General features: G+C 37.2%; 4 protein-coding genes, 1 long non-coding RNA gene and 1 pseudogene across 6 annotated transcripts; 1 reads left to right on the forward strand and 5 right to left on the reverse strand.

Annotated features, from left to right (window-relative positions):
- Positions 1 to 1552: 1552 nt before the first annotated feature.
- On the reverse strand, positions 1553 to 3842 carry LOC126625608 (probable inactive receptor kinase At2g26730; annotated as a pseudogene).
- A 1384-nt stretch (positions 3843 to 5226) lies between these two features.
- LOC126626224 (ubiquitin-conjugating enzyme E2-23 kDa-like) lies at positions 5227 to 9195 on the reverse strand. Of its 2 annotated transcripts, none has more exons than XM_050295466.1 (7): positions 9029 to 9195; positions 7520 to 7592; positions 7232 to 7311; positions 6811 to 6925; positions 6442 to 6494; positions 6112 to 6240; positions 5227 to 5550 (listed from the first exon to the last, which is right to left on the reverse strand). In XM_050295466.1, exons 2-7 carry the CDS (start codon positions 7561 to 7563, stop codon positions 5420 to 5422), a joined length of 552 nt encoding a protein of 183 aa, XP_050151423.1. In that variant the 5' UTR covers positions 7564 to 7592; positions 9029 to 9195; the 3' UTR covers positions 5227 to 5419. The 2 variants fall into 2 exon arrangements, with proteins under 2 accessions (XP_050151423.1, XP_050151424.1); XM_050295467.1 differs by lacking the exon at positions 9029 to 9195 and adding an exon at positions 8049 to 8971.
- Positions 9196 to 10196: 1001 nt separating this feature from the next.
- Positions 10197 to 12167, reverse strand: LOC126626225 (RING-H2 finger protein ATL48-like). Its single transcript, XM_050295468.1, has 2 exons — positions 11869 to 12167; positions 10197 to 10541 (listed from the first exon to the last, which is right to left on the reverse strand). The coding sequence occupies exons 1-2, from the start codon at positions 11951 to 11953 to the stop codon at positions 10366 to 10368; spliced, it is 261 nt and encodes an 86-aa protein (XP_050151425.1). The 5' UTR covers positions 11954 to 12167; the 3' UTR covers positions 10197 to 10365.
- LOC126626226 (uncharacterized) lies at positions 10609 to 11867 on the reverse strand. The gene is made up of 2 exons (XR_007624643.1): positions 11196 to 11867; positions 10609 to 11121 (listed from the first exon to the last, which is right to left on the reverse strand). It is a non-coding gene; the product is annotated as an uncharacterized LOC126626226 (long non-coding RNA).
- Positions 12168 to 14289: 2122 nt separating the features above from the next.
- LOC126626228 (WAT1-related protein At3g28050-like) lies at positions 14290 to 17336 on the forward strand. Its single transcript, XM_050295470.1, has 7 exons — positions 14290 to 14610; positions 14682 to 14744; positions 14821 to 14937; positions 15255 to 15504; positions 15593 to 15751; positions 15875 to 16026; positions 17043 to 17336. Exons 1-7 carry the CDS (start codon positions 14420 to 14422, stop codon positions 17209 to 17211), a joined length of 1101 nt encoding a protein of 366 aa, XP_050151427.1. The 5' UTR covers positions 14290 to 14419; the 3' UTR covers positions 17212 to 17336.
- A 634-nt stretch (positions 17337 to 17970) lies between these two features.
- On the reverse strand, positions 17971 to 22652 carry LOC126626227 (protease Do-like 9). The gene is made up of 8 exons (XM_050295469.1): positions 21882 to 22652; positions 20433 to 20632; positions 20153 to 20333; positions 19801 to 19992; positions 19273 to 19505; positions 18764 to 18916; positions 18554 to 18658; positions 17971 to 18457 (listed from the first exon to the last, which is right to left on the reverse strand). Exons 1-8 carry the CDS (start codon positions 22477 to 22479, stop codon positions 18359 to 18361), a joined length of 1761 nt encoding a protein of 586 aa, XP_050151426.1. The 5' UTR covers positions 22480 to 22652; the 3' UTR covers positions 17971 to 18358.
- Between the last annotated feature and the right edge of the window lie 2607 nt (positions 22653 to 25259).

A 25259-nucleotide genomic window follows, 5' to 3' on the forward strand; every position in this document is an offset into this window, starting at 1 on the left:
AGTGCTAAGGGACGGGCTTGTATTGTCACGTAATTGGGTGGGCCCCCTTTAGACATTATGTGATAAAACCTCATACCTGACTAATTGGGCAGGTAATAATTACCAAGTTAGAGACAATATCAATATGTTGAAAGTGGAACATTCGGCCCGTTTCTCTTAAAATTCTATATACATTTTCACGTGTTTTATCATGTAATCTAACTAAGGGTGGAATTTTTTGCCAAATTACTATACCAATCGAATTACCAACCATACCATACCAAAGTTGTGCCAAAAAATTTGTACCATGGGTAATGGTACAGTATTTGTATCGTACCATACATTTTTTGTACGGTAATAGTATTCAAAACCATTACCAATGGTATACCGTACCGTACCACTACTATTAATATTATATAATTTATTTATTCATTTATATATAATTAGGTATTATTATCATTATATATGCACTTTATATTTTTTTTTCTAGTCATTTATCTCATCATCTCACCTTTAATCTCTACTTTTCCAAAAAAAAAAACCTAAGCCTTTTTGTACTGCAACTTTTCATCTTTTCACTCATTTAGCCACCGACTTCATCTCTGTTGCTCCAGTTCCGGCGACTATCTCTCTCCGAAGTCCATCTCATCTTCTCCTTCATCAAATTGAGATGTCTTTCTCCCTGGCTTCGTGTATCAAGTTAGTTTTGTACAATTTTAAAGAATGTAGAGATGAAATTTAGGAATCTTTGTACTAATTTTTTTTTAGGGATATTGGGTTCTTTCAGCAATTCTTTCATCTATTTACTTTTTGTTTCTTAAATGAATCTCTATAAAATTCTCATAATTAAATAAAAAAGTTTTAGATACTCAAAGGGAGTGGCCAAAACATGTTTGGGTGTTGAATTGGGTTGGAAAAAAAAAATCAAATTTTGGCCCAAAAGAATGGCCCAAAACAAAGTAGTAATTATCATTACTATACCATGTCAATCGAACTATTTGGCATGCTGAAATTCAGTATACTGAAAGTTTGGTACAATAATGGTAATAGATTTTGTCATACCAAAAGTTTGGTATGGTAATTGGTACATGAATTTTGGTACGATAATCGTACAGATACCACCCTTAAATCTAACAATCATATAAGGTAGAGGGTTGTACATTGTATGACACATATTCAGACATTTAGGACTCCCTGTGGAATCCGGATCCTCGCCAAATCCTCTTTGTGAGGATCCCAAGGATCCCCAGAATCCATGAATCATATCCATTCATTGTACATCGCTGATCACACGATGTACGATGAAGGAATACAATTTACAGATCTTCAGAATTCTCACCAAAAGGATCCGAAGAGGATCCTGTTGCCTCCCTGTGGATATTGAATCAGTCCATTTTGTTTTACCTTTTGGTCTATACAGTGACTCCATCTCCCCGTGTTTGAATTTTCTCATCACAAAGACAAGGTCAACAACAATATCATCATCTAATAACCCCAACACAAACACGTTTGAAATCAAATTCCTCCAACAAGTGAGCTGCAACTTCTGAAATGTTTTTTATTTTTTATTTTTTTATTTTTTTTATGGATCAGAAGACACAGATCTCTCCTCCTCCTCTTTGATCGACTTAATCATCGCCGAAACTCGACTCATACTTGGCCTCTCATTTATGCACTGCATTGCTACCTGCAACAATTTCACCATCCTTTCTTCACTTGCACCTTCTTGGATCAAAGCCTCGTCAAAAACTTCGACAGTCCACTCCTCACTAACTACCGAGTGTACCCACCTGGGCAAATCCAAGCCGTTTTGCTGCACCAGCTTCCCTGTCAGAAGCTCAAGTAGTATCACACCAAATCCATAGACATCACCCTTGAACGTGCTTCCTGCATGGCCAGCTTTCGAACTTTCAATCCCGCTGTTTGGCGAAAGGTGTGACTGGTCTTGATTTTCAATCTCCATTATTCCGTATTCACTGATGCAGGGCTCCATGGACATGTTGAACAAAATGTTCATGGACTTTAGGTTGCCATGAGCAATGCCATGTTCATGTAGCTCTTGGTGCATGAATGCCAATGACTCAGCTATGATTTCTGCAACACTTAGTCTGCTTCCCCAGTCAAATATTTGTCCATTTGAAGATCCTGTGTGACACCGAAAAATCATGAGCAATTCGATTAAATTTACTTTATTGATCGTAAACAAAATACATGCGGTAAGAAAAGCCTTTTCACAGGCGCTCCAGAGCGTGTGGAGAGGATAGTACAATAACCAGTTATGTTAGGAAATTTCCCGTCCCCAAGCCTTAGGATTTGAGATATATAGCAAAAAATTGATCACATCGAGCTTAGCTTACCATGAAGAAGGTTAAAGAGACTGCCATTAGGCTGATACTCATAAACCAAGAGCTTCTCTTGTCTGGAACAGTAGAATGCAACAGCTGGCAAGACATTTCGACACTTAACCTGATCGATTTGTGTCAACCGAGTCTTGAATTTTTCCCTCGAAATCCCACTGTTCCTGATCCTCTTCACAACCAAGTTAACCCCTCGATCAAGCATGATTTTGTAGAGGCTTCCATTCTTCCCTCTGACAAGCAATATAGCAGGAGCTCGGAGCAAATCCTCGAAACTCAACCCCCTCAGCAATGGACTTGTGAGAACTACGAGTGGTGGAGCCATTCCGCTTTCAACAGATGATAACGAGTACTCTGCCATCTTATGACCACCACCAGCCATCAACTCACCAGAAGAAATAGTAGTGCTAGGCACAGTGCTAGCAGCATCATTTGCCGCGATCTTTTTATTTCCGCCCTTTTCGTTGTCTTCTCTGATCTTCTTTTTTATGGAAAGTTTAAAGAGAAAGAAGCAAACGACAACCAGGCCAAGAACTATGCATACTGAGAAGAGTAACAGCTTTTCGGATGAGGACTTTTTCGATTTCTTTGGCATTACGGAAGTTGGTATTGCAGGAGGGCAGGCATTTTGCAGTGGCTTTCCACACAGCTTAGGATTACCCGAAAAGCTATCTTTTCCGAATAGGCCATTGACATCAGGGATAGAGCCACTGAAGTTGTTGTTGGAGACATTGAATTCCTTGAGGTTGAAGAAATCAAAATCCGGGATTTGCCCATCAAGCCGGTTGTTCTGAGCAAGAAAAGATATCAACCCTGAAATCTTTGCGAAATCAGGAAGCACACCATTGAAGTTGTTGTTGGAGATATCAACCCTTTTCAGATTATTCAAATGCGAGAGAGACTCCGGAAGCTCACCTGAAAAGTCGTTCCCACTTATGTACAAGTGAGTTAAATCTCTGCAATTGCCAATGTCTTCTGAGAGCAGACCAGTTATGTTGTTCTTCTTCAGGCTCACAACACCAACAGACTTCACCATGCAGAGAGAGTTTGCATCAAGAACTCCCGTTAAATTCGAGGTTTCGAGGACTATTTTCTTGACAGAATTCTTTCTGTCACACGTCACACCTTCCCATTTATCTATGCAAGGATCCGAGCTCATGTTCCAACCCCAATTTCCGTCTCTGGACGTTGCATTGGCCGGTGAGAGTTTGTCCATGAGTTGCACCAGGGCTTGCTTGATCTGAGTCCACTCTTGATCTTCTGAATCCGCCATTGGAATGATAACGAGAATGATCAAAATGGCGAGTGCCCAAATGGAAATCCGATCCATTTTTTGTGTTTTTTTTTTATGTATAAATTAGAGTCTTTTTTGTGTGGGAAATAAATGGCTTTGAGATTTGGTGTATCTTCCTTATGAAGTAAGATTTATTGATTGAAATTGCAAGAACAAGAAGAAAGGAACAAATGGAAATGTTGAAGTTTGTTGATGGAACCACTTGGTGCCAATTGGATAAACACCGACAGAGAGTTTGAAAATTTCTGTGTGTGTTTGTAAAGCTCATAACAAATTGCACTAAATTCTACCAATTTTAAAAAGAATATTTGCCGGCAGTTTTAAACGGTCAATTTTTTTATGGCATGTCTTTTTCAATAGCCTTCCTAGAAAGAACACGGTTATTTGTACTTCGGACACATGTATATATCACTTATGAGTCGAGATCCTCACCAAATCATTGTGTTCAGAGCTCAAGAATTTGGAGATTCAGCCGTTGAAGAGAGAGAGATTGGTCTTTTGGTTTACGTAATGTGGGCCACTGGGATGAACTAGTTAGGACCAGAAGATTTAAAATAAGTAGTTTAAATCTTCCAGATACAGAAATCCAGAGAGGATCTCAATTACATCACTTATTAAAACCCGATCAAAAGTTTATGCACATATCAAACTATCATTGTTTGTAATGTAGAATGATTTATTACATGTAAGGAGCCAAATATTATTTTTTCCGGGATTAATGATGGTACCATGGTCCTAGTATTGACATATGTTCATCAAGTATTGTTTGTTATAGTGACTTGTAAAGACCCTCCAAATCGGATTACTTCCCTAATTTCTGAACTAGACAATACTAATTTCCAAGTGCCAAGGCTGTAACTTTCAATTAGTTTTAATGTTGTTTTATAATTTGCTTAAATATAGGTATAAGATTGTGATTTGTGACCGACTAGGTTAAGTTGAAGACAAGTCAACCATGGATGAGCATGGCAAATGGCACATCAAGGCATCACTCTCCCTTATTGTGTTGCCTCCGTTGTTCCGACCCCTTCTCCTCCGTCGACACAACCCTGTCACCTCTGTCGACTCCGCCCCCAACTCGTCCCCTTGTTTGTCGTGGTACCCATGGCAGCGGGGGAGGAAGGTGGCAGCGAATCATGGAAGGTTTTATTTTGATTGACATGGAAGAAGATGAGGCTGATCAATTTGCAACGGCACGGGTAAGAGAAAACTGAAAAAAAGAGGTGTTTGGTTATGATTAGAAATTGGAATTGGTGTTTGATCATGAATATTAAATGGACAGGTGTTGCAATAGTATCGAGTCACGTAATAGGTCGTATATTTTAGAAATAGTGTGTATCCAAGTATAGTCATTTCTATTTTATACACGCGATGAGAGTGGAGCCAAACACAAAATCTCGAGGGCAGATCCAAACAGAGAACCTCAAGTTCATCATAGACAACGTTACTTAACTTGTCCCCAGAGTAACTCAAATATATTTTTCGACCAAAACAAACGCTATACATTCTGCTTGGCATGCTTTTGTTTGTCTATATGCATCTCAAGGAATTTGAAAGAAACACAAAAAATAGTTGTGTCTGGATCATTTCTACATGTTCATCATTCAATGTGCTTCTTCATAACATTAAAATAGTTCAGTAACCAACAACAGAAGCAGATTATTCGACGAAATTCATAATTTTTACAAGAAATTTTAATCTGGTCGTACAAATTTAGGTAGTAAACATAATTCAAATCGTAAGCGAGTAATGGGGGATTATAATGTTTCCCCTCTGCACCTGCAGTTCACTATGGGTCTGCATGTCCAGCAATATCATCGTCGCTTGAATTGCTTTCCTCGTCGCTAATGTTCTCATCGCTCTCCTCGTCTGGTGTTGTATTGGTAATGTGCTCCTTCTTTGCATATCGCTCACAGTACTCTGTGTCCACAAATCACATTGGAAAAATGTAAACAGAAAACTTTACATGATAAAAATCCCGCGAGAATATAGAAGATTTTCTTGCTAGCTTATGCTGTGTGAGCAACCAAGGAAGAATAGCTTCTAAGTTCTAAAAATACTCCGTGTAACATCTTCGAAGCTCAAGGAACTAACTTACTATGAAAATTCAGTGGAATCTTGTAATCAAGTATCAGTCCGAAAGCAATGAACAAGGCACTGGAGATAGACTAGTAATTAGTGAAGTCATGGTCCGTGGACCATCTTGCAGAAGTCACACTCACAGCTACGAGACGATATTGGGATTCCAACTCCAGACACGGTCAAAGGAACCAAGAAAAAGTAGGGAGGGTATGGAACTATCTAATTACAATCAAGAGCTCTTTTCACACATACGCTCATCTTTGGAAGGTCCATCTCCTAATATCCCTATGTTATTTGTGAGAGAGTTTGTGGTGAGGTTTCAAAAATTTAGGCATTGTTTTTTATTAGTTTAAGCATATTACTGAAAGGAAGGTATATTAATTGCAGATGAAGTTTTACCTTTGACCTTCTGATCGTAGAGTTTTCGGTCCTTCATCATCAATGATGCTGCATCACCATTGAGTGGATCTGAAGGATTTGGATAAAGCAACAGTTGTGGAAGGAAAACTTCAAAAACGTTTAAAAGGTCTGCATCAAGAAGAAACATCACCATATATGTGAGAAATCCAAGAAAAACCAAATGAAGAAAGGAAAAAGAAAAATGAAACAGAATAGAACTGCGAAACATCACCGGCTCATGGAAGAGAGTATAACGACACAAAACCAACATTTCAGCAGTGTATTGGAAAACAAGGGTCAGAATTTTTACTAAAATGGGATGATAATTACCAAACATTGGACTCCATGATTGGTTAATTACATCTAAGCAGACAGAACCAGATCTGCAATTATGGACCCAAAAAAAAAAAAAAACTGTCAGTACATACAAGTTAATAACCAATAAACAATTACTCAAAGTCCTGCTGCCTGCAAAAGAAATAAATTAGAAACTATGTTTTCAAAACCAGAGACTTATTCAAGCATTTGATAACAACAGCAGTATTACAGCATCAAATTTCTAAATAAACTTATACTTCCGCCTTTTTTAGACCCAATCTGCCGGCGTGCCACTGGTAGCAATAATTAAAAGTTCCTAGAGAATAATTAAATTGGATGAAACGTGAGGTGAAATTGATCCTAAAACTGAAGAATACTCACAGCTCATCAACATTCGGGTGGAAAATCTTGTTCATGAAGCCAATAGATGGAGATTTATATGGATAAGCATCTGGAAGCTCAACACGGATTTTCCAAACCCCGCCTTCATAAAGGCCTGCAACCACATCATCACACAGAGACTATAGTTTACCAAAAGAATGACATATAAAACAACGCCAAGAGCCTCAGCTGATAAAAAGCCTAGTGGAAATATAAGAAGCAAACGCATTTCTGATCTAAGAGTAAACTGCAATAAAGTTACCACAAGGAAAACAAAGATGAAAAACTTTCCAAAGTTGAGTGATCGTTACAAAGACAGGTCTGATACCAAATTCAGTTAAACGTGCCTAATGCCCCCACATATAAACACTTATGAAATTCTATGCAATGAAGGCGTATAAGCAGGGGTGTCAGACATTACTTTCTTTTGGACCATTGAATTCCACATTGAATTCATTTAGCCCATCGTTTATTGTCTCCACATTATAGTCACTCATCATCCTGAAAATCATTGAGAAAAGAAAGGAAAACAAAAGCATTAGAAATAGTGTTCCAAACCTTTATATCATACCAGAGATGAAGTTAGCAACCTGATTCTACATCTACCAAAGAGACTGTAGATACCCATTTGGTAAACCAAAGGGAGAAATCCAACCTTAAGAAACACAGAATGCTAAGGTTAGAGGTATTATAGTAACAAACAACTTACAACTTCATGACATCCATCTCTCTCCGCTTGCTTGGAGAAGACATCTTAGCTTATTAAAATTAAATTCCCAAACCTGTCACAAGAATACTAAAGTAATCAACTTTTCAAGGAAATAAAATTCAAAGAAATTAAATAACCATAGGGTCTGGTGGGTTAGCTAGATATATTGTATAATGGTTGAAACTAAAACAGTCTAATATACAAGAAAAAGGGTACACTGACCTTCCAGAAATCAACAAGAATCGCAAAAATAAAGGGTGATGTAGAAGCAGAAGTAACAAAAACATGAGATTTTAATCGTTGTCCAAAATCAAGGTAAACACATATATGTAGATTACATAAACAAAATCAGTGATACAATCTAAACAAGTTAAAAGTCTGCTTAAACAGGGAACTGTTCTTCACAAACCATGACCATCAAAGAAACAGACCTATGTTACATTATTAATCATACCAGCCTATATATGTAGTAGTGCGTTTTGTTAGAGACTTTTATACTCATTGGATGATGCAGCAGAAAGAAAGCCACCTCAATTAAAACTAACAGAGTGTCTCCGTGCGTTAGTTCAACAGTACCAATCAACAGGACAAAGTAGAAAAATCAAAAATGATATTAGAGCTTAGATTTCCACAAGTGCAACTTAAGGGTCACAGGACCATCTTCCAGATGACAGGTAAAGCTTGTCAAGACACCAACTGCCTGTGAACTAACAGCATATCCTACAAAACTAAACCACCGAGTCGAAAGCCTTCAAATACCACTTTTTTGAAGTAATTTAAACAAGTTTTTTGTTACATATACTAACACCAAATTAGCTCATAGTACGACAATGACATCAGATTGCAGAATCTAAATGCATTGCCTGTACCTCACCCCGAAGTACAAACTAAGACCTCTCCTTAAAATGGTCTTTGCCTCCCCTAAAGTTGGACCACAACCATAACAAGCTACCATCAAACTGACTAGCTCAACTTGGATAGTAAGTCCCTAAACAAAAAGCCAAAAGCTCGGTTCCTTGCAATTCGATATACTACATTGCCAAGCTAACATATTTTATCATCCGAAAGTTTGTTAATGCAAGCATACTTATGGGAAATCTTGGAAAATCACACTCATGGGGGGATTAAATTTTAAAATTCGGCCATCACAATATGATCAGACAAATGCAATGCCACTGTTTTCTGCATAGAATAATGAAGATACAAACTTTGAGCAATGATAGGATTCCAAAATTTCTTCTTTCCAAATTATTAGACATACCCAGTGACGCATACAACCCCCTCCAAAAATTTCACCAAAAAATTTCATTAAAATTGAAAGAATTTTGTGAATCAATTTCATAAGCGTTTGTGAAGTCTAACAATTAAAAGAAAGCTGCAATCTTTTGAAGATCTAAGACCTACCCAGAAAACCATATACAAAGAAAAGAGAAACAGTTTTGTTCCTTGAGATTGTCAATGAAAAATAAAAATAAAATAGCGAGAGAGGATCGGAACTGGGTATCTTACACGAGCTACTTATTTAACGGGGCGACCCTTTTCTTGTCCGCTTGAAGATTTTCCCGAGAAACAAACAGAAAATTGAGAAAATATGGAATTGGAGAAGAAACTACGGGTAGGAGTGGAGGGAGGAGGTGGAGAGTGAGGGAGAGAGAGTTGGAGGTGGGGTGAATGTCGACACGCACGTGTTCAAATGATAGTGTTATTACGTGGCAAGCAAGAGAGACAACTAGTAATAAGCCACGGTTATCATCCCTTTCAGGAACCGGTAAGACTCGTAGAGGTATTTCAGTCTCGCTGACCACAAGCAAGACTTGAGGTGGTCTCAAATTAAAATTTTATGTTGTGGTTGCAAATATAAATTTGATTGATAATTACAGAGTAAAGTTTAATCACCAATTATAATGGTAAACCAAAAAACTAATTATGGTATATTGTTGTAGTTATTTATTTATTTATTTTCCTTGTTCATTGAACCATAACATTTTATTTATATGGACCGTTTTAATCACTAATTCTCTATGTTACTATTATTAATTTTTGGCAAAACTATTATTAATTTTTGTTGAAAATATTGTAATTTGTTTTATTTTGTTGAAAATATTTTAATTTGTTAAAATAGTGGGATGTGTATTTCCATTTTTTTATAAAATAACTCCATAGTTAATCAAATAATTGAATGAAACCAATTACTGATTTTACTTTATTCACCACAAGATGGCCTAGTGGCTGTAAACGAATTCCAGACCCGTATTTTACATAGCACGGCCTGGTTCAACTCTTGGCGCTAATTAATCACATGATGTGGCCAGGGTAGGCTGAAATGCCTATATAAATCTTCTCGACCACCTAAAGGGTAATCTGATGTGGCAAAACCACCCGCTGATAGCCTAATCCATGTTTGAAGAAAGAAATAAAATGCAATTTGCCAAAAGTTTTCACATCCTCAAGTTTACATCAAGCATCCAACGCATGAGTTCAATATCCTAGTGTATAAGGTGTTAAGTTTCAACTCGTGTCTCTGGTTCGAACTCTCCCTTCCACTAAATTAATATAATAGTTTCAAATCCTCTCATCTCCTCTCCTCTCCTCTCCTCTCCTCTAGTCTTACCCTTAAGATTGAAAAACGAATCATAGACGGAAACCCAAACAGTGCTACATGCGTACACCAATCGCGTGACAAACGAGCCGTGATTAAATCATTGACATCATTTAGTACTAGCAGCCACATGTGTGTTGCTTATTTAGCGCAAGCTATGCAACTCACGTAAACCTCATTTTGCTTCAACATGAATGAAACAACAATGTAATTGTAACGATGAACGAAAATAACATAAGAAAACGATTTAACTCGATTTTTTCCACGGATTATCCCCGTAGTAGTATGCACTGCCAACCATAAGAGCCACTGTGGCACCCTGGACGACGACACGAGCTCTCATTAGCTTCTGGCCTAACTGAGAATTGCCTTGCCTGAAACTGATTAAGCCGGCGGTGAGCACGCCAGCAGTCAACATAGCCCCTGAAAAGTTTAGTAACTAACCAAAATGAATCTCATTTTAACTAACAAAAGCAACACAGATCAAAGCTTTAACACGAAATTGGCATCATTCAATTATCAAAATGTCGCAATTACTCGTTTGTTGCTTGAAACCCTACACAAAAGAGAACATTTTTCTCTCTTTTTAAATCAAGTTCAAGGGAAAACTGGAAACACAAGACGATACATAAAGCTCTGAAACTTAAGAATACACTCTGAACCGGACTTCCTAACTACAACTCATCGTCGTCTTCCCAAGCTGAAGGGTTTCTCCAAAGCCTAACATCCCAATGCATCTCAGTCTTTTACCCACACCATAAAATCCAGCATACACACAGCTCTAATTCATCTCTACTACCACAGATTTCTAGGACCGGAGTGTCTTCAATCCCGCAAACTAAGTAGCATCTCTCCATGGCACCCTTCTCGGATTCTCTTAAAATTTCCCACAATATCTCATTTGTATGATAAACAATGGTCTACACCTGATTGAACATCCAGTTCCGACTACACTAAAAACGCCAGTCTCATAGCTAACCTTCACTCGGTCAGCACACAGCACCTAACAAGGGAACGGTATCATGTCAAAATAACCGTCGATGTCACATTGTCAAATGAAGACAATGTAATATTTACCAATTACCGTCGATGTCAAACTAAGACGTTGCCACTGCACCGGATACCTAGAAAAATGCCGGCAGTCTTCTCCAAATTCACATACAGGATACAGCAGACAGAATTCACGCGAGAAGATTGAAATTAAACTAAACACTATATTTTATCCAAATGGCCAACAATTCGAAAAACCAGACTAAAGTAGCTCCTACTTTAACTTCCACTAACCTAACCCAGATAAGAATTAGCTCTAATTTCCACTAGCCTCTCAGCTGGAGCAATGAAGTTCAAATTAAATTTCGAAATATATAATTTATATATTTCGAAAGGAAAGTGTTATTAGTACTTCAAAAATCTCATTCCTCACACCTCATAAGTGCATTTTCCTTTCTAATTATATAAAGTTTAGAGTGGCAAATGAGATTTTTGAATGGTTAATAACAATTCCCTTTCGAAATTTAATAATAAATTAACGCATACCCTTCCATCAAAATTTTATTATCCCAAAAATTAATAACCTTTTTCAAATTATTAGTTCTATAAAATCCCAAATCCACCAAAAATTCAAACAAGCACGAAACTTTACGATCACATATGCATACCCCAACTCCTATCAAACCTCAAAGTTTGAACAGAAACAATCACAGAAAACAAATTGCAGAAAAATAGTGAAGGAATCGAAGTGGGAAATTACCAACTGGTACCCAAGGGTTCCGGACCCGCTTCTTCTCCTCGTAGAATACTTCTAACGTGGGGTCCACCTCACTCATCTTCTCCATACACAGAACGTGAGAATTTCAGACAATGGTCAAATCAATTTGGGATCGCGAACCCGAAATTGGAAACCAGAAGAAGAGAAGAACATGTAAGCAGAGAGAGAGAAAGTGGAGGAAAATGGAATTGGAAGTTGTGGTGGTGGTAGATGCGGGTCGGTGGCGATAAATGTGGGTCGGATTCGCGGGTTATTGGAGTTAGAGGCTGAGCCCGATTGATAGCAACCGATAACCCATGCAGATCCGCCCAACTCATGCCTATGCCCAAATAGGGCCCACGTCTCTAAATTATTATATACTTCCATCAAAGCACAAAAGTGTTTTACTTTTTACTCAAAGAAAAGAAGATATTTTTTTTACGTTAGTTTTTGTTATTTGATCTTCTTCATTTTAGTTGATTTAATGGTCGGAAATTTAGAGTAGTGTTTGGAACCCTTTTTTTTCGACATTTAGGCACCAAAATTAATTTTGGTGTGATTGTTCCACTGCTGTCAATTTTAATTGTGAGTTTCATTAATCATGTTACGTAAAGCGTAAAAGTGATTAAATTTTCAACTGCGTCATTTTATGTTAGGTAGACGATTTTCAAATAAGAATTGTTTTTACTAAGGTTCGTGAACACAACAAAAGTAAATTGTAATTTTGATGTGTTATCGAATGTTAACCAATCCTATTCTTACTTACAGGTAGTCTAGGGGTTATGAAGTCATAATATTGTTATCGAATATTATATTAATAAATTTATACATGTAGTCATAATATTGATATGAAAAGTCATAATTTTGTTATACTCTTGTCATGCATGTTGTTCTCGTGATATAATTGTCTTTAAAAAGATAACCCCATGTACCCACTTACAATAAGGAAAGTTTTTCACGAAATTTTGGTGAAAATTGAAAGAGGTAGTGGTGGTAGTAGTGATACATTTAATAGGAATTTGCACCAATACTGTCTGGACTTTTACGCTATGTTTGGATGAGGGAAATAAATTTGGAATTTGGATAAAAGTCAAAATTTATAAATTGACATGCACGAATTCTCTTGTTTGGATTCATAAACATAGAAATTTAGAATTTTCGCGTGAAAAAATACTTGGAATTTGGGACCTCCAATTCCCAAGTTTAAATTCCATATACATAGGTGTCATTTCTCAATTTATATGATTGAAAGCTTAAAAATAATAAATTCCGTATTCAATTCCATTGTTCTTTTAGGTTAACCAAACAATAAAATTCACAAATTCTAGAAAATAAAATCTCATCAATTCAATTTTCATCATTTCAAAATTCATTGATAATCTTAAATTTCTTCATCCAAACACAATATTACTGATGTACATATTTACCACTTGAACTTTTATTTTTTATTTTTTATTACCACCTAAACTTTGTATTATGTTGCGCACACCTATAAATAAATATTAAAATTTGTAGGTGATAAATGTGCACACCTACAAAACTCCAAATAGTGTTTATGCAAATTCTCCCACATTTATATATAAAGTCAATGCAAAAGGTCAATAGTATTTTAGGAAAACTGATGAAAATGGCTTGAAAACTTTGAGTTTTAATGATAAGGACAAAATAAAGGATTGACTTTTTAGTGTAAAAATGTGGTTTTTCGTTAAAGTGAACAGTACCGGGTACTTTTCGTTAAAGTTCACTATTTTTTTTTTGTGTCACCAAATTGCAACAAAAATATTTGGACAAAAATATCCCCAGGACCAAAAACTTCAAAGGCATCCCAAAATAATGCATCAAATATTGCAGGGGTATTTTCATCATTTTAATAGTATTTTTTTAATAATTAAAATTTTTGTGTTTTTTTTATTAGTACCTCATAATAGAATAGTAATAATGTGATTCAATTAGTAGTAATAATGTGATTCAATTAGTTATTCATTAAATATTATTTTCTCTATTTTTAAACACGTTCAAATCATCTTAAGAGCGTGTAATGTTGGTTATAAAAAATGTCTTTCGCACGCGGATAATAATATGATTAAATTAGTTGTCAAATGATTTTTTTTAACAAACGATATTATCTACACTAAGAGGGAGGGGATAGACTTAGCCTCATAATGGATTAGTAATAATGTGATTCAATCAGTCGTTTATTAAATATTATTTTCTCTATTATTAATGTAAATTCTATAGAAACTGAATTTATTATGTGAATTCAGCTGCTTTAATTGATTTACGAGAAATTTCTTCTAGCATGTTATTCATTTACTTCAAATATTTAACTTCTTTCTAATCAATTTATACATATAAATACATTTAATATGGGTAAGTCTCGTGTGGCATGCTGCGCATACATGAAGGCTAGTTTAATTTATGTGCAATTGTTCTGCTTTGACCAGAGGGTTGCACTTTTCAGCTACTCTCTCGCACATTTCAGCTACTCTCTCTAAAGACTGCCATTTATGTGGAGAGCGAGAGAGAGAGAGAGTTCAGTGGAAAGAGAGAATCCATGGGGATGAAGTCAAGAATATGGGATTTGCTGCCGTTCGCGGCGATGGTGGTGGTGGAGATTCTGGATGTGGGATTAACCACACTGAGCAAAGCAGCCATGTCCGGAGGAATGAGCCACTTTGTCTTTGTTGTCTACTCCAATGCTCTTGCAACTCTCATCCTCCTCCCTTCTTCTTTCATCATCCACAGGTCCCTCTCTCTCTCTCTACTCTCTCTCTAAATTGACCAAATTGTTCTGATTAATTTCTTGTTATTTGCAGAAACAACAGGCCACCACTTACTTTCACTGTCCTCTGTAAATTCTTCCTCCTCAGCCTTGCTGGGTATGTGATTTGATCTAAAAATCCCCACTTGGGATGTGGGTTTGCTGGGTTTCATCTAATCTTGTTTCTTTGGCAGGATAACTGTGATGCAGAATTGTATATTTACTGGGGTAAGCTACAGCTCCCCCACTCTTGCATCTGCCTTGAGCAACTTGATCCCGGCTTTCACTTTCCTTCTTGCTGTTGTCTTCAGGTTGCTCTCTTTTCCTTACACCAGATTAATGAACTACTTTGGTGGCCTCGTTTAGTGTCGATCGGAATGGATTGGATAAATCACTAGATTCAATGTATTGTTGAAGGAAGACACAGAGTCCCAATATTTGTCGAAGTTTAAAGTAGTAGAAGAATAATATTTCGTGAAGGAAACTAGACGAATTAGTCACGAAGGAAACTTATCCCATCCAGTCTTGCCATTTTTCGTGAAGATTGGAAGGGATAAGTTTCCATTTATTGAAATAATGTCCTTCTTCTCCATTTATTGAGAACTTAAGATTTTGTGTCTGCTTATAGAATGGAGAAGTTAAATTTGAGAAGCTTAAGAAGCCAGATCAAAATTCTGGGCACTCTGGTATCCATCTCAGGAGCATTGATAGTCACTTTCGTTAAAGGTCCTCCAATTGTGTTGTTTCCAATCAAACCTGTTGACTCTTCTCCATTAGGCCCATCTGTCTCTGATGTGTTTCCACTGAATAATTGGGTCACTGGAGCCCTTTTTATCACAACAGCTTGCTTATCTCTTTCGATATGGAACACCGCTCAGGTTAAAATTTGATGTGCAACTCTTCTTTTCGATTATGAACTTTGTACGGAAATGGCACTGATGTTAGTAATTCATGTTGTGTCTGAAGGCAGCAGTTCTTAAGGGGTACCCATCAGAGATGACCATAGTCTCCTTCTATTGCTTCTTTGGGACCATTCAATGTGCAATACTTTCTTTCTTTGTAGAAAGGAATGCAAGTGCCTGGGCACTTAAACTTGATTTGGAGCTCGCCGCAATAGCCTATTCGGTAAGCGCATAATTAGGATGGGAGGCCTCCTGGGAAGTTCTCGTGTTGCATCCTTTTTTTTTTTTCTTAACCGAACAACAATAGAGCGAATTATGATGTGCAACTTTTTAACCATGTGTGCAGGCTGTTTTTGGAAGTGTAGTAACATTCTCTACTCAAACATGGTGCATAAGAAAGAAAGGACCTGTGTTTGTGGCCATGTTCAAGCCTTTAGGGATTGCCATTGCTGCCTTGATGGGTGCCATCTTCCTCGGTGACACACTCTATACTGGAAGGTAACAAAACCCCTCTCCTTACTGGCATTATCTTATTATTCCGTTTTTGCTTTTTACAAGACGATATATATTCTAAACAACTCTAATTTAGGGAGAAGGGAATTCAAATTTAAATGATAGGATAGGCACTTTTGTCTAGTCAATTGGTTTAGTTCACATCTGCAATTATGTTTCTGCTTAGTAAGATTTTGGTATGGCACAACCCCTTGATCTTGGGGATGTTTATTAGATTTGGCACCTTCATGGAGAGCAAGTGTTTCCTTAATTAGTGGGATTTTCCGCGTGGACTAGTGAGGCCAAATCTTTGTCATTAAAAATACAAACAATTTTCTAATTGATCTTGCAAATATTTTAGATCTCATGTAAAGCATTGCACTAAATGGAGAAAATTGGAGCATTAGTTCTTAATTTAATCCAATTGAAACTTTAGTTTTTGAATTTTAAATTCGTTAAAGATTTTTTTTTTTTTGGGGTCAAAAATTCGTAAGAATTGGTCAAGGATATAGCAGAACGGTCATGTTTGTCTTGTTCGTGTCATACTCATTATCTTAACGCATTGTTTGTGTCAAACTCGTGGGTCTTAACAGATGACCAGATAACAACCTGACTTGTTAAGAGGTTGACCCGAAATCTGTTATTTTTGTGTCGTTTCGTGTTGGGTTAACCGGTCATGCAAGAACTTGTCATGCCTAGACCCAAAAAAAGGTCGTTTTCGTGTCATAACTATAATTTTCATGGGTTTTTAATAGGTGACCCGATAACGACCAAACTTGTTAATGTAATTTTAAAGGATAACTCGAAAACGACCCAACTTGTTAACGGTTGATTCCAAATCTGTTATTTTCGTGTCGGATCAACGGTCGTATAAGAAATTTTCAGGCCATGAATGAATCAAACAGAAACAAGGAACGAATTAAAAATGAGAATGTAAGAGGAAATACATGTGGGTTATAATTATCCTTGCTAAAACATGGTAGTTGTATTCTTATCTTAATTTTTAAAATTTTTGATGGCAGTGTGATTGGGGCAGTGGTAATTGTGGTGGGTTTCTATGGGGTTGTATGGGCGCAATCAAAAGAGCAAACTGGTTCGGACCAAAAGAAAGAGGAAAAGTTTGAAGACTCGCATGAGGTTGATGATCGGCAACAGACGACTCCTCTCCTCAAGACCCACACACATGTATGATTTGCATTCCCTACCCCCATATATATCTGTACATTTATAGAAGTGATATCACACTGGTCCACTCGAACTCAGTCTCAAATAAACGCTCTTACCTAATTGAACTATTTATAAGCTCGTTGCAAATACATTTCGCATTTAACTTCGAATTTTTTAATTTGGGGGTCAATTTTGTGGTTTACCAGGCTAGCTCTTATTAGGAAACCTTCTGCAGAAAAATAATAAGCAAAATATCCCCTTTCAAATCCAAGAAATAAGGAGTAAAGCACTACCAGTTAAACATGTGCCTCATGATTTATAGAGAACTTGCAGGACCGTCTCTGAGATTTTAGGGACTATGTGCGAATTTTATGAAAGCACCCGTTCTTAAGATAAGTCTTAAAAAAAGTAGGACAATATATTGACACTAAAAAACAATCACTTAAATCAAAACAAAGTTTAGCACTCACTGATTGCAAGTTTAAAAATAACATTAATAATATGTAAAAACAACGCTACAAACATAACGTTCACTAAATAATCAAAAGCAGTTCAATCTTAAACAACCAAACAAGAAAACAAACTTCTAAAACTCTAACTTTAAAGTTTCACTTGAATATGTAACATTATTATATAATAATATTGAAAAAATAACGTCTTTTATGATGTATCATTGGCACTCAAAATATCTTATTGTACTCTAAATTTTTGTATTTAGAAATAAAAAAATAATTACACTTATAAGGAGTGCAAGATGAGATTTTAAAGTGCTAACAAAATCAATTTTTGAATATAGAACATTATTTCATAACAAAAGCAATTTTAAATATAGAATATTATTACATATAAACATTAGATGACAAAAATTTTGAGGGTCCTTTTAAATTTGAGGCCATGTGCGACTGCACTTTCGCACCCCCTCAACGCCCCCTCTGGGAACTTGTAAAAAGAAACAAAATTTGAGGGCGATTCTTCCATTTTATGCCCTCATATGGTTACATCCTTCCCTTTGAAACAAGGGTACAATACAACGATCTCAATGAGGGACCTGCACCTACTCATCTGAGTTATCTATAGCCGGTATGCCTACCCTCCTCCAGAGTCTCACGGCTGCTATTTGGGACCTTGTAGAGGAGGGGCTACAAAAAATCCGCATGCGTTCGGTCCAACCTCAAGTCTTCAGATCATCGGACATTGCTGAGGGTATGCAATGTGTAGCAAGAATATCCAGAGTAGCTGCTTTAGCAGTTTTTGTTCGGAGGACAACCACCTGGATATATGACAGAAATTAGCCATGATACAGACAGAAAACCACATGCAAATTTGTACGAGGGGGAAGGGGGTGAGACGGAGAGAGGGAGAGAACCTGTTGGTATTCTAAATCAAATTTCAAAAATTCGTCCTCGCAGCTCTCTACCATGCTTGCCAAGTTCTTTAGGTTCTTCACAGGCTTACCGTTTAAAGTAAGAACCTACACAAACATACGCAGTAAGTGATCCAACAACAGGTTATTTGAAGTGATTCAGCTGCTAGTATAAAAAAATAAAGCAAAATTCAGCAGAGTGCAATTCCTGACCTGGGTGTTAACTATTTCTTCATAACCGATGTTGATGTCAGCCACAAGCACCTGCGAAACAACGACGAGCTGCTCATCCGGTGATTGCGGCAATGAATGCAGCATTTTGTCCAAAAGCTTGACAGGAGCTTCAAATTCATATTCCTTTCCATACTGTAAATACAAGCAGAAACAATTGGATTAAGATAGCACGCATAATTTGATCTTAATTTCAGATGCATTATCATAAACTTTTAAGATATTCATTACACACGCAGGCACGCACGCACATATAGCCATGTCTGGTCTAACGTCTAAAGATGGAAATCAAGTTATGTCATGCTAATGCATTGTGTCAGATCATTTTAGTATTACTTACACACACGAGCAGAGACATACATATATACACTATAGATGCACAATAGTTACAAGCACTACTAATTAATCAAAATCCCACTCCTTAACATCCATTAAGCAGATGTAAAAACGAGGTTTAAGCTCATAGAAGGGATTAAAGGTGAGCTACTAACCTCAGATCGAAGATAGGGAACAGACACAGCCGTAAAAACAAATCCTGCAATTATATAATATGAAGGAGGTCTGCCCTTGTTGTGTGCTGGGATTAGTCTTTTGTGGGATGCAAGTTCGATGTCAAAATTGAGAATCTCAGTATTGCGCAGAACTTTAACCGCTGAATTATCTCCAGTATATTTCTGAGAGACAAGGTAACTAAAACCTATGCGTTCTCCATGCCGGAAAGGAACTGAAAATCATAGTGGAAAACATCAAGTGCTAAGTCACATAGAGTACGATAATAATTTAACAAAGGGAAACGGAAAAGTAAAACATGCCACACGTTATCTTAGTGAAACTTCACTATTTATCAACAATGTTTTAAGAACCAGCATAAGAGTCATGTAACAAACAAATAATAGCAAGAACAACAAAATCTTTTATGAATGCGAGTTTTTCGCTTGGTAAACAAATTATCAACGTATGCCATAAACATTTACCCATAATACATATGTACATAGAAGGAATATAAGAAGTACACATGCCTGTTCCATCATTGGCAATCTTGACTCCATCAAAGCTGAGAATGATATCAGATGGCTTCAGAACCTGAGATTCCGGAGCAGTGGGATCAACTCTTCTTATACGAACACCCTTCTGATCAGGTTTCATGCCCATTGCAATACGCAAATCAGGATTTTCCATCTTCTGCCACTCAACTCCGAGAATTGGAAATCCTAGCACATTATAGACAACCATAAGATTCACAGTACGTGCAGAACTGGCAATACTAGGTACCGCTGGCTCAAAGATGTAACTACTTTACGTAGAAAGACAACCTATGCCAATGACGATTTATATAAATTTAAATACCACATCAAATTGTAACAAATTTACCTGTATATGCTCCATTCTTCTCATAATCTTGGATGAAGTGCATAATGACTGGTGTTGGTATGACATAACCAATATTCTCCGCATCTTCATGTTTAAGGGACTGAAATGCGATACCGACGCAATTTCCCTTGTCATTAAAAGCAGGCCCACCTGAGTTTCCAGAGTTTATGGCCGCATCTATCTGGAAAAAATCCAAAGAGAAAGAAACATGACATTAGGGAAAATGTTCTGCTGATAAGCTAGATGTCCAACAGAAATGCTAGAATTACATTCTCATTACCTGCAAACCCAGAAGTTCAGTAGACCCATGAACATAGGACAGAATCTCTATTCGTGACACAACACCACTCGTCACTGAAATTGTGTCTCCCCCAATTGGGTAACCCACAACTGTAACGGCATCTTGAAGCGCAGGCAAATCCCCAAACTCCACTGGTGACACTCCTTCCCAAAACTCGTTGTCGTCAACAGTAAGCATGGCTGCAACATCATATAAACAGCAGTTTTCCATGATATAATATCTACATAAGTTACCAAAAATTGATTTCCATAATTAGTTTAATTAATCCAACTAATGGGAATTGATACACAATGAGCATGAACATTCACTCGCAATCCCTCCATTTCCATCCATGTTGAGATAAATTCACACCTTTCCCCACATTGACACGACAAACAAAACCCATCTATTGCATTAGTTTTTCATCCCCTATGCCTTCATTTACTACGCGATTTATTCTGAGCTTTTCTATATCCCTTATATCTAACTGTTTTACTCCATAACACCCCCTACGGTAAACATGGAAATTCTCCTTCCCTTCCAAAAACAAATCACTTCCTATATCTTTACCACGCAAATTTCACTACGTAACAACGAAGAACAAATACTAAAAACACCAAGTTAAACAATCCCTTAAGCAGAAAGTATGAGGCTTTTCTACCCAATAAATCATCCCCATTCCTAAAAACATCATGAATCAGTGAAATTACAAAAAGTATTAGCAATACAAAATTCATCTGTTGCATTAGTTTTTCATCCCCTATGCCTTCATTTACTACACATGCCTTCATTTACTACACACGATTTATTCTGAGTTTTTCTATATCCCTTATATCTAACTGTTTTACTCCATAACACCCCCTAAGGTAAATATGGAAATTCTCCTTCCCTTCCAAAAACAAATCACTTCCTATATCTTTACCACGCAAATTTCACTACGTAACAACGACAAACAAATACTAAAAACCTCAAGTTAAACAATCCCTTAAGCAGAAAGTATGAGGCTTTTCTACCCAATAAATCATCCCCATTCCTAAAAACATCATGAATCAGTGAAATTACGAAAAGTATTAGCAATACGAAATTCATCTGTTGCATTAGTTTTTCATCCCCTATGCCTTCATTTACTACACACGATTTATTCTGAGCTTTTCTATATCCTTTATATCTAACTGTTTTACTCCATAACACCCCCTAAGGTAAACATGGAAGTTCTCCTTCCCTTCCAAAAATAAATCACTTCCTATATCTTCACCACGCAAATTTCAATATGTAACAAGGCACAACAAACACTAAAAAACCAAGTTAAACAACCCCTTAAGCAGCAAGTATGAAGCTTTTCTACCCAATAAATCATCCCCATTCCGAAAAATCAGTGAAATTTCAAATAGTACTAAACAATGATAACAAAAAGAAGCAAAAGAACAGAAAAAGGAAAGCTTTGAATACCAATATCGCACTCGGTGCCAATGGCGAGAACAGTAGCCAAGTACTTAGTATCAGAGCCACGCTTCTTGAGCTTGACCTGCGTATAATGCTCCACAGAGTGCGCATTGGTCAGCACCCTCCTCCCACCAATCACAAACCCACTGCTGCTCGAGCTGTACTGCCTCTTCCTCTGCCATGGCAGCGAGAAATTCGGCTCTGTATGCGTACAAAACACCTTCACAACCGCATCCATGGCGGGCACCACCCTCGCCACAGCCTCCCACGCCTCACCAGGATCCGAAACCGTCACAAACGGGCCCACCGCGCCCTTGTGGTCGCCATTGTCGACAGCCCGAGGGATCCTCCGGGAAGGGGCCATGGCCTCGGGCTTGTCGGAGAGCTTTTGGAGCTTCTTGGGTCGACCGCGGCGGCGACCTCCGTGTTGGGGCTGAGAGGATTGAGGCTGCTCGATAATCTCGACGTTGCTGACGGAGAATACGTCGTCGACTGCGGTTGTGGCCGTCGTAACCGGCGGTGGCGGTGGCGATGCGATGGCGGTGGCGGGTGAATCTAGGGTTTCCCAGGTGGGGGTTTTGGGCTTGCGGCCTCGTTTGCCCATTTGGGGATTTTTTTTTAATTCTTAAAGTTTTAAGGGTTTGTTTTCTGTGTGTCTGCAAAAGGAGGGCGTGGGCGTAAATACTGGTCGGATTTAGATGGAGAAGGAGAGAGAGGGGAAGAAAATGCGGAAAAAAGACGGTGCAGGGCAATTGGAGGGAGGGTGAAATATGTAAAATAAGACAAATGCTAAGGCCGCTCTTTCAAAACCGAAACTTTCATGAATTCTTTCAATTTCAATTTAACAGGGTTCACTTTTGAAAGAGTCTTTTTAATATTTCTCATAAAATAAGTAATTTGAAAGAAAATAAGAAAATTGAAGACGGTCAACAAATTTGGCTAAGCGTTTCTCCAAATAATTTTTTCTTAATTTCAATTGCTTTGTTCTTGGCTAACATTGATCTAATTACGCTAAGAAATTTCTAAGCTACAAATTCACAAGTTGTTTTTTCTTGGGAGTTTATGTTTGGGATAAGTTTGGTTTAGTTTTTAACACATGAAGTTCAGCTTTTGCTTAAGTGTTAAGTTAGATGTTTAAAGTTTGTAATTCAGGGCTCGAGGTACCGATATGAGGCTCATATTTATGCCGAATGTCCAATGCTTAGGGTTATTTTGTATTTTGGGTACGACCCGAGTCCGCGTTTACATTGGCAGAATTACACTCGCGATTAAGATGGGTTGTAGCCTAGGGAGCTTTCATTTTGAACTCTTGCTAATAGTTTATGTATTAACCTACGTTAACTTATTATACTTCTATATAGCCTACCCAATTCTAATAAAAACTATAACTTAATATGAATGCAAGACTTTTTAAGAAAAAATGAAATTGTATTACCTGTTATGTTTTTTTTTCTTGTTAAGTGTCATGTTATGTTAGTTTGGATTGTCATTTCGATTTTAGAGTTTTGTATTTATGTATCATTATATAATTTTATGTAGGTACGAAAAAAATTATGTTACTTTATGGTAATTATTTTAGCCAGCTCACCTATGAAAAAAATCTTGACTCCGTCCTTGCACATTTATAGTTCAAATTCTAGCATAAACCCTAGAATTTCGAGCTCTAAGTTTGAAGTATATGAGTTTAAAGTCAATCTCGAGTTAAAAGATCGTTTTCGGGAACGGCCATTCCTTTTTGTTGAGGAATTTGTGAAATCAAGTGATCAAATGTTTAAGTTCAATCGGATGAGCAAAACACCCACACTTGTAATGGCGAGGTAAACTTTCATATAGTACTACATTATTCTTAGTATTAAGATGTGAATGAGTTGTAAGTATGCAATCTAATATCTTAGTGGATAAAATGTTGAAGTGGGAGCATGAATTTTGGACCCCTGACACATGACATCTCGGGTGGCGAAAAAGACTGAAATGCCCAAAGTCTATGACTCTCAAACTATCAGACTAGTCAGGCTTCTTAGTCATAATCAAAGTAAGCTCTTCTGATTGACTAACAAGCCAAAATATGTAGTCACGCAACCTTAGGTTGACAAGTTAGGTTTAAGTATGCTACCTGTACAACTTGTTTCTTAGGTAAGGAAACCCTAATTCATGTCAAATTACATATCTTGAGATTAGGCAACGTAATCATAATCCCAGGAGGATTGGATATTTTATCCTAAATTTTCTCCTACATAGTCTCCTAATTTAATAAGAATCACTCTCTCTACAAGGTCTCAAAATCTATAAATACTCTAGCTTGAGTATTTGTCGAACGACCTATCTTTGATCATCTCTTAGAATCCCATAACATAGACTTCTCGCAATCATCCAATGCTCATCCCTCTTATAGGTACTGTTCATCTACGCCATGAGTAGACATTGAGATTTATCTCTCCAAGACACCTTCGTTAAGGATGGTTCACAATGTAGAACACATTACACCACTCATTTTATAGAACTACATCAATGATTTGATTCTCCAACCTGGAGATATGTAGTACTCTGATCCAGATTCATCACACCTCCTCCCAATCAACCATATTCACCCTTCGCTAGAGCTGATAGGTAATTCCGACATATTATCGCCTCCATCTGCAGATGTGCACAAATTTACTTCTAACAGTTAGGTTTCTACCCATGCATCCTGGATTCGAAATCCCTCCTCTTTTAAATTAATGTAATTTTTTTGAACCCTCCACCTCCACTTAGTAATAAAAAAAATGTGAGGGAAACAAAATTTCCCCCCATATCACCAAGTTCTCTTTTTGGGCCTATGTCTTGGATGCAGAATCAATCACCTTTGGAAACTATATTGTCCATTGATTGTGCAGCCCATGAAATTACAGGGCTCAAGGGATTATATATTGGTATGCTAGTCTGCAGTGGGCTCTTGAAGAAACAATACCTTGTAGTCACGTAATGAGCAAAGTACAGAAAAAAAAAAAAAATTAACCAAACGACCTCAATTGCCGTGGTAAACTCTCTTAAGCATTTAGGTTGGGAGACTCTTGCTAGTAGTTTTATACTCTTTGGCCATATTTGGTTTCTAGGATTTAATTGGATAACGCGGTAAATTCAATTCAAGCTGATGGAAAAATAAAAATCAACTTGAAAATTTTATTCAAATTGAAAGTAGAAGATGGATCAGTACTGAGAAAACAAGCGCAATAATAATACTAGAGAGTTAGTCTGAATCACCTAATACTTTCTGTGCACTTTCACCTTCATTTGGTACTGCACTCACTCTGAAAATCCATGTAAAAAGTGTGAAAATTACTTAACAAAACTAACAAAGCACACTTGGGTAAGCATTATTTGGAGACATCAGAACCTGTAATGCTT

The sequence above is a fragment of the Malus sylvestris genome, chromosome 6, assembly GCF_916048215.2.
Source record: "Malus sylvestris chromosome 6, drMalSylv7.2, whole genome shotgun sequence".
Lineage (NCBI taxonomy): Eukaryota > Viridiplantae > Streptophyta > Magnoliopsida > Rosales > Rosaceae > Malus > Malus sylvestris.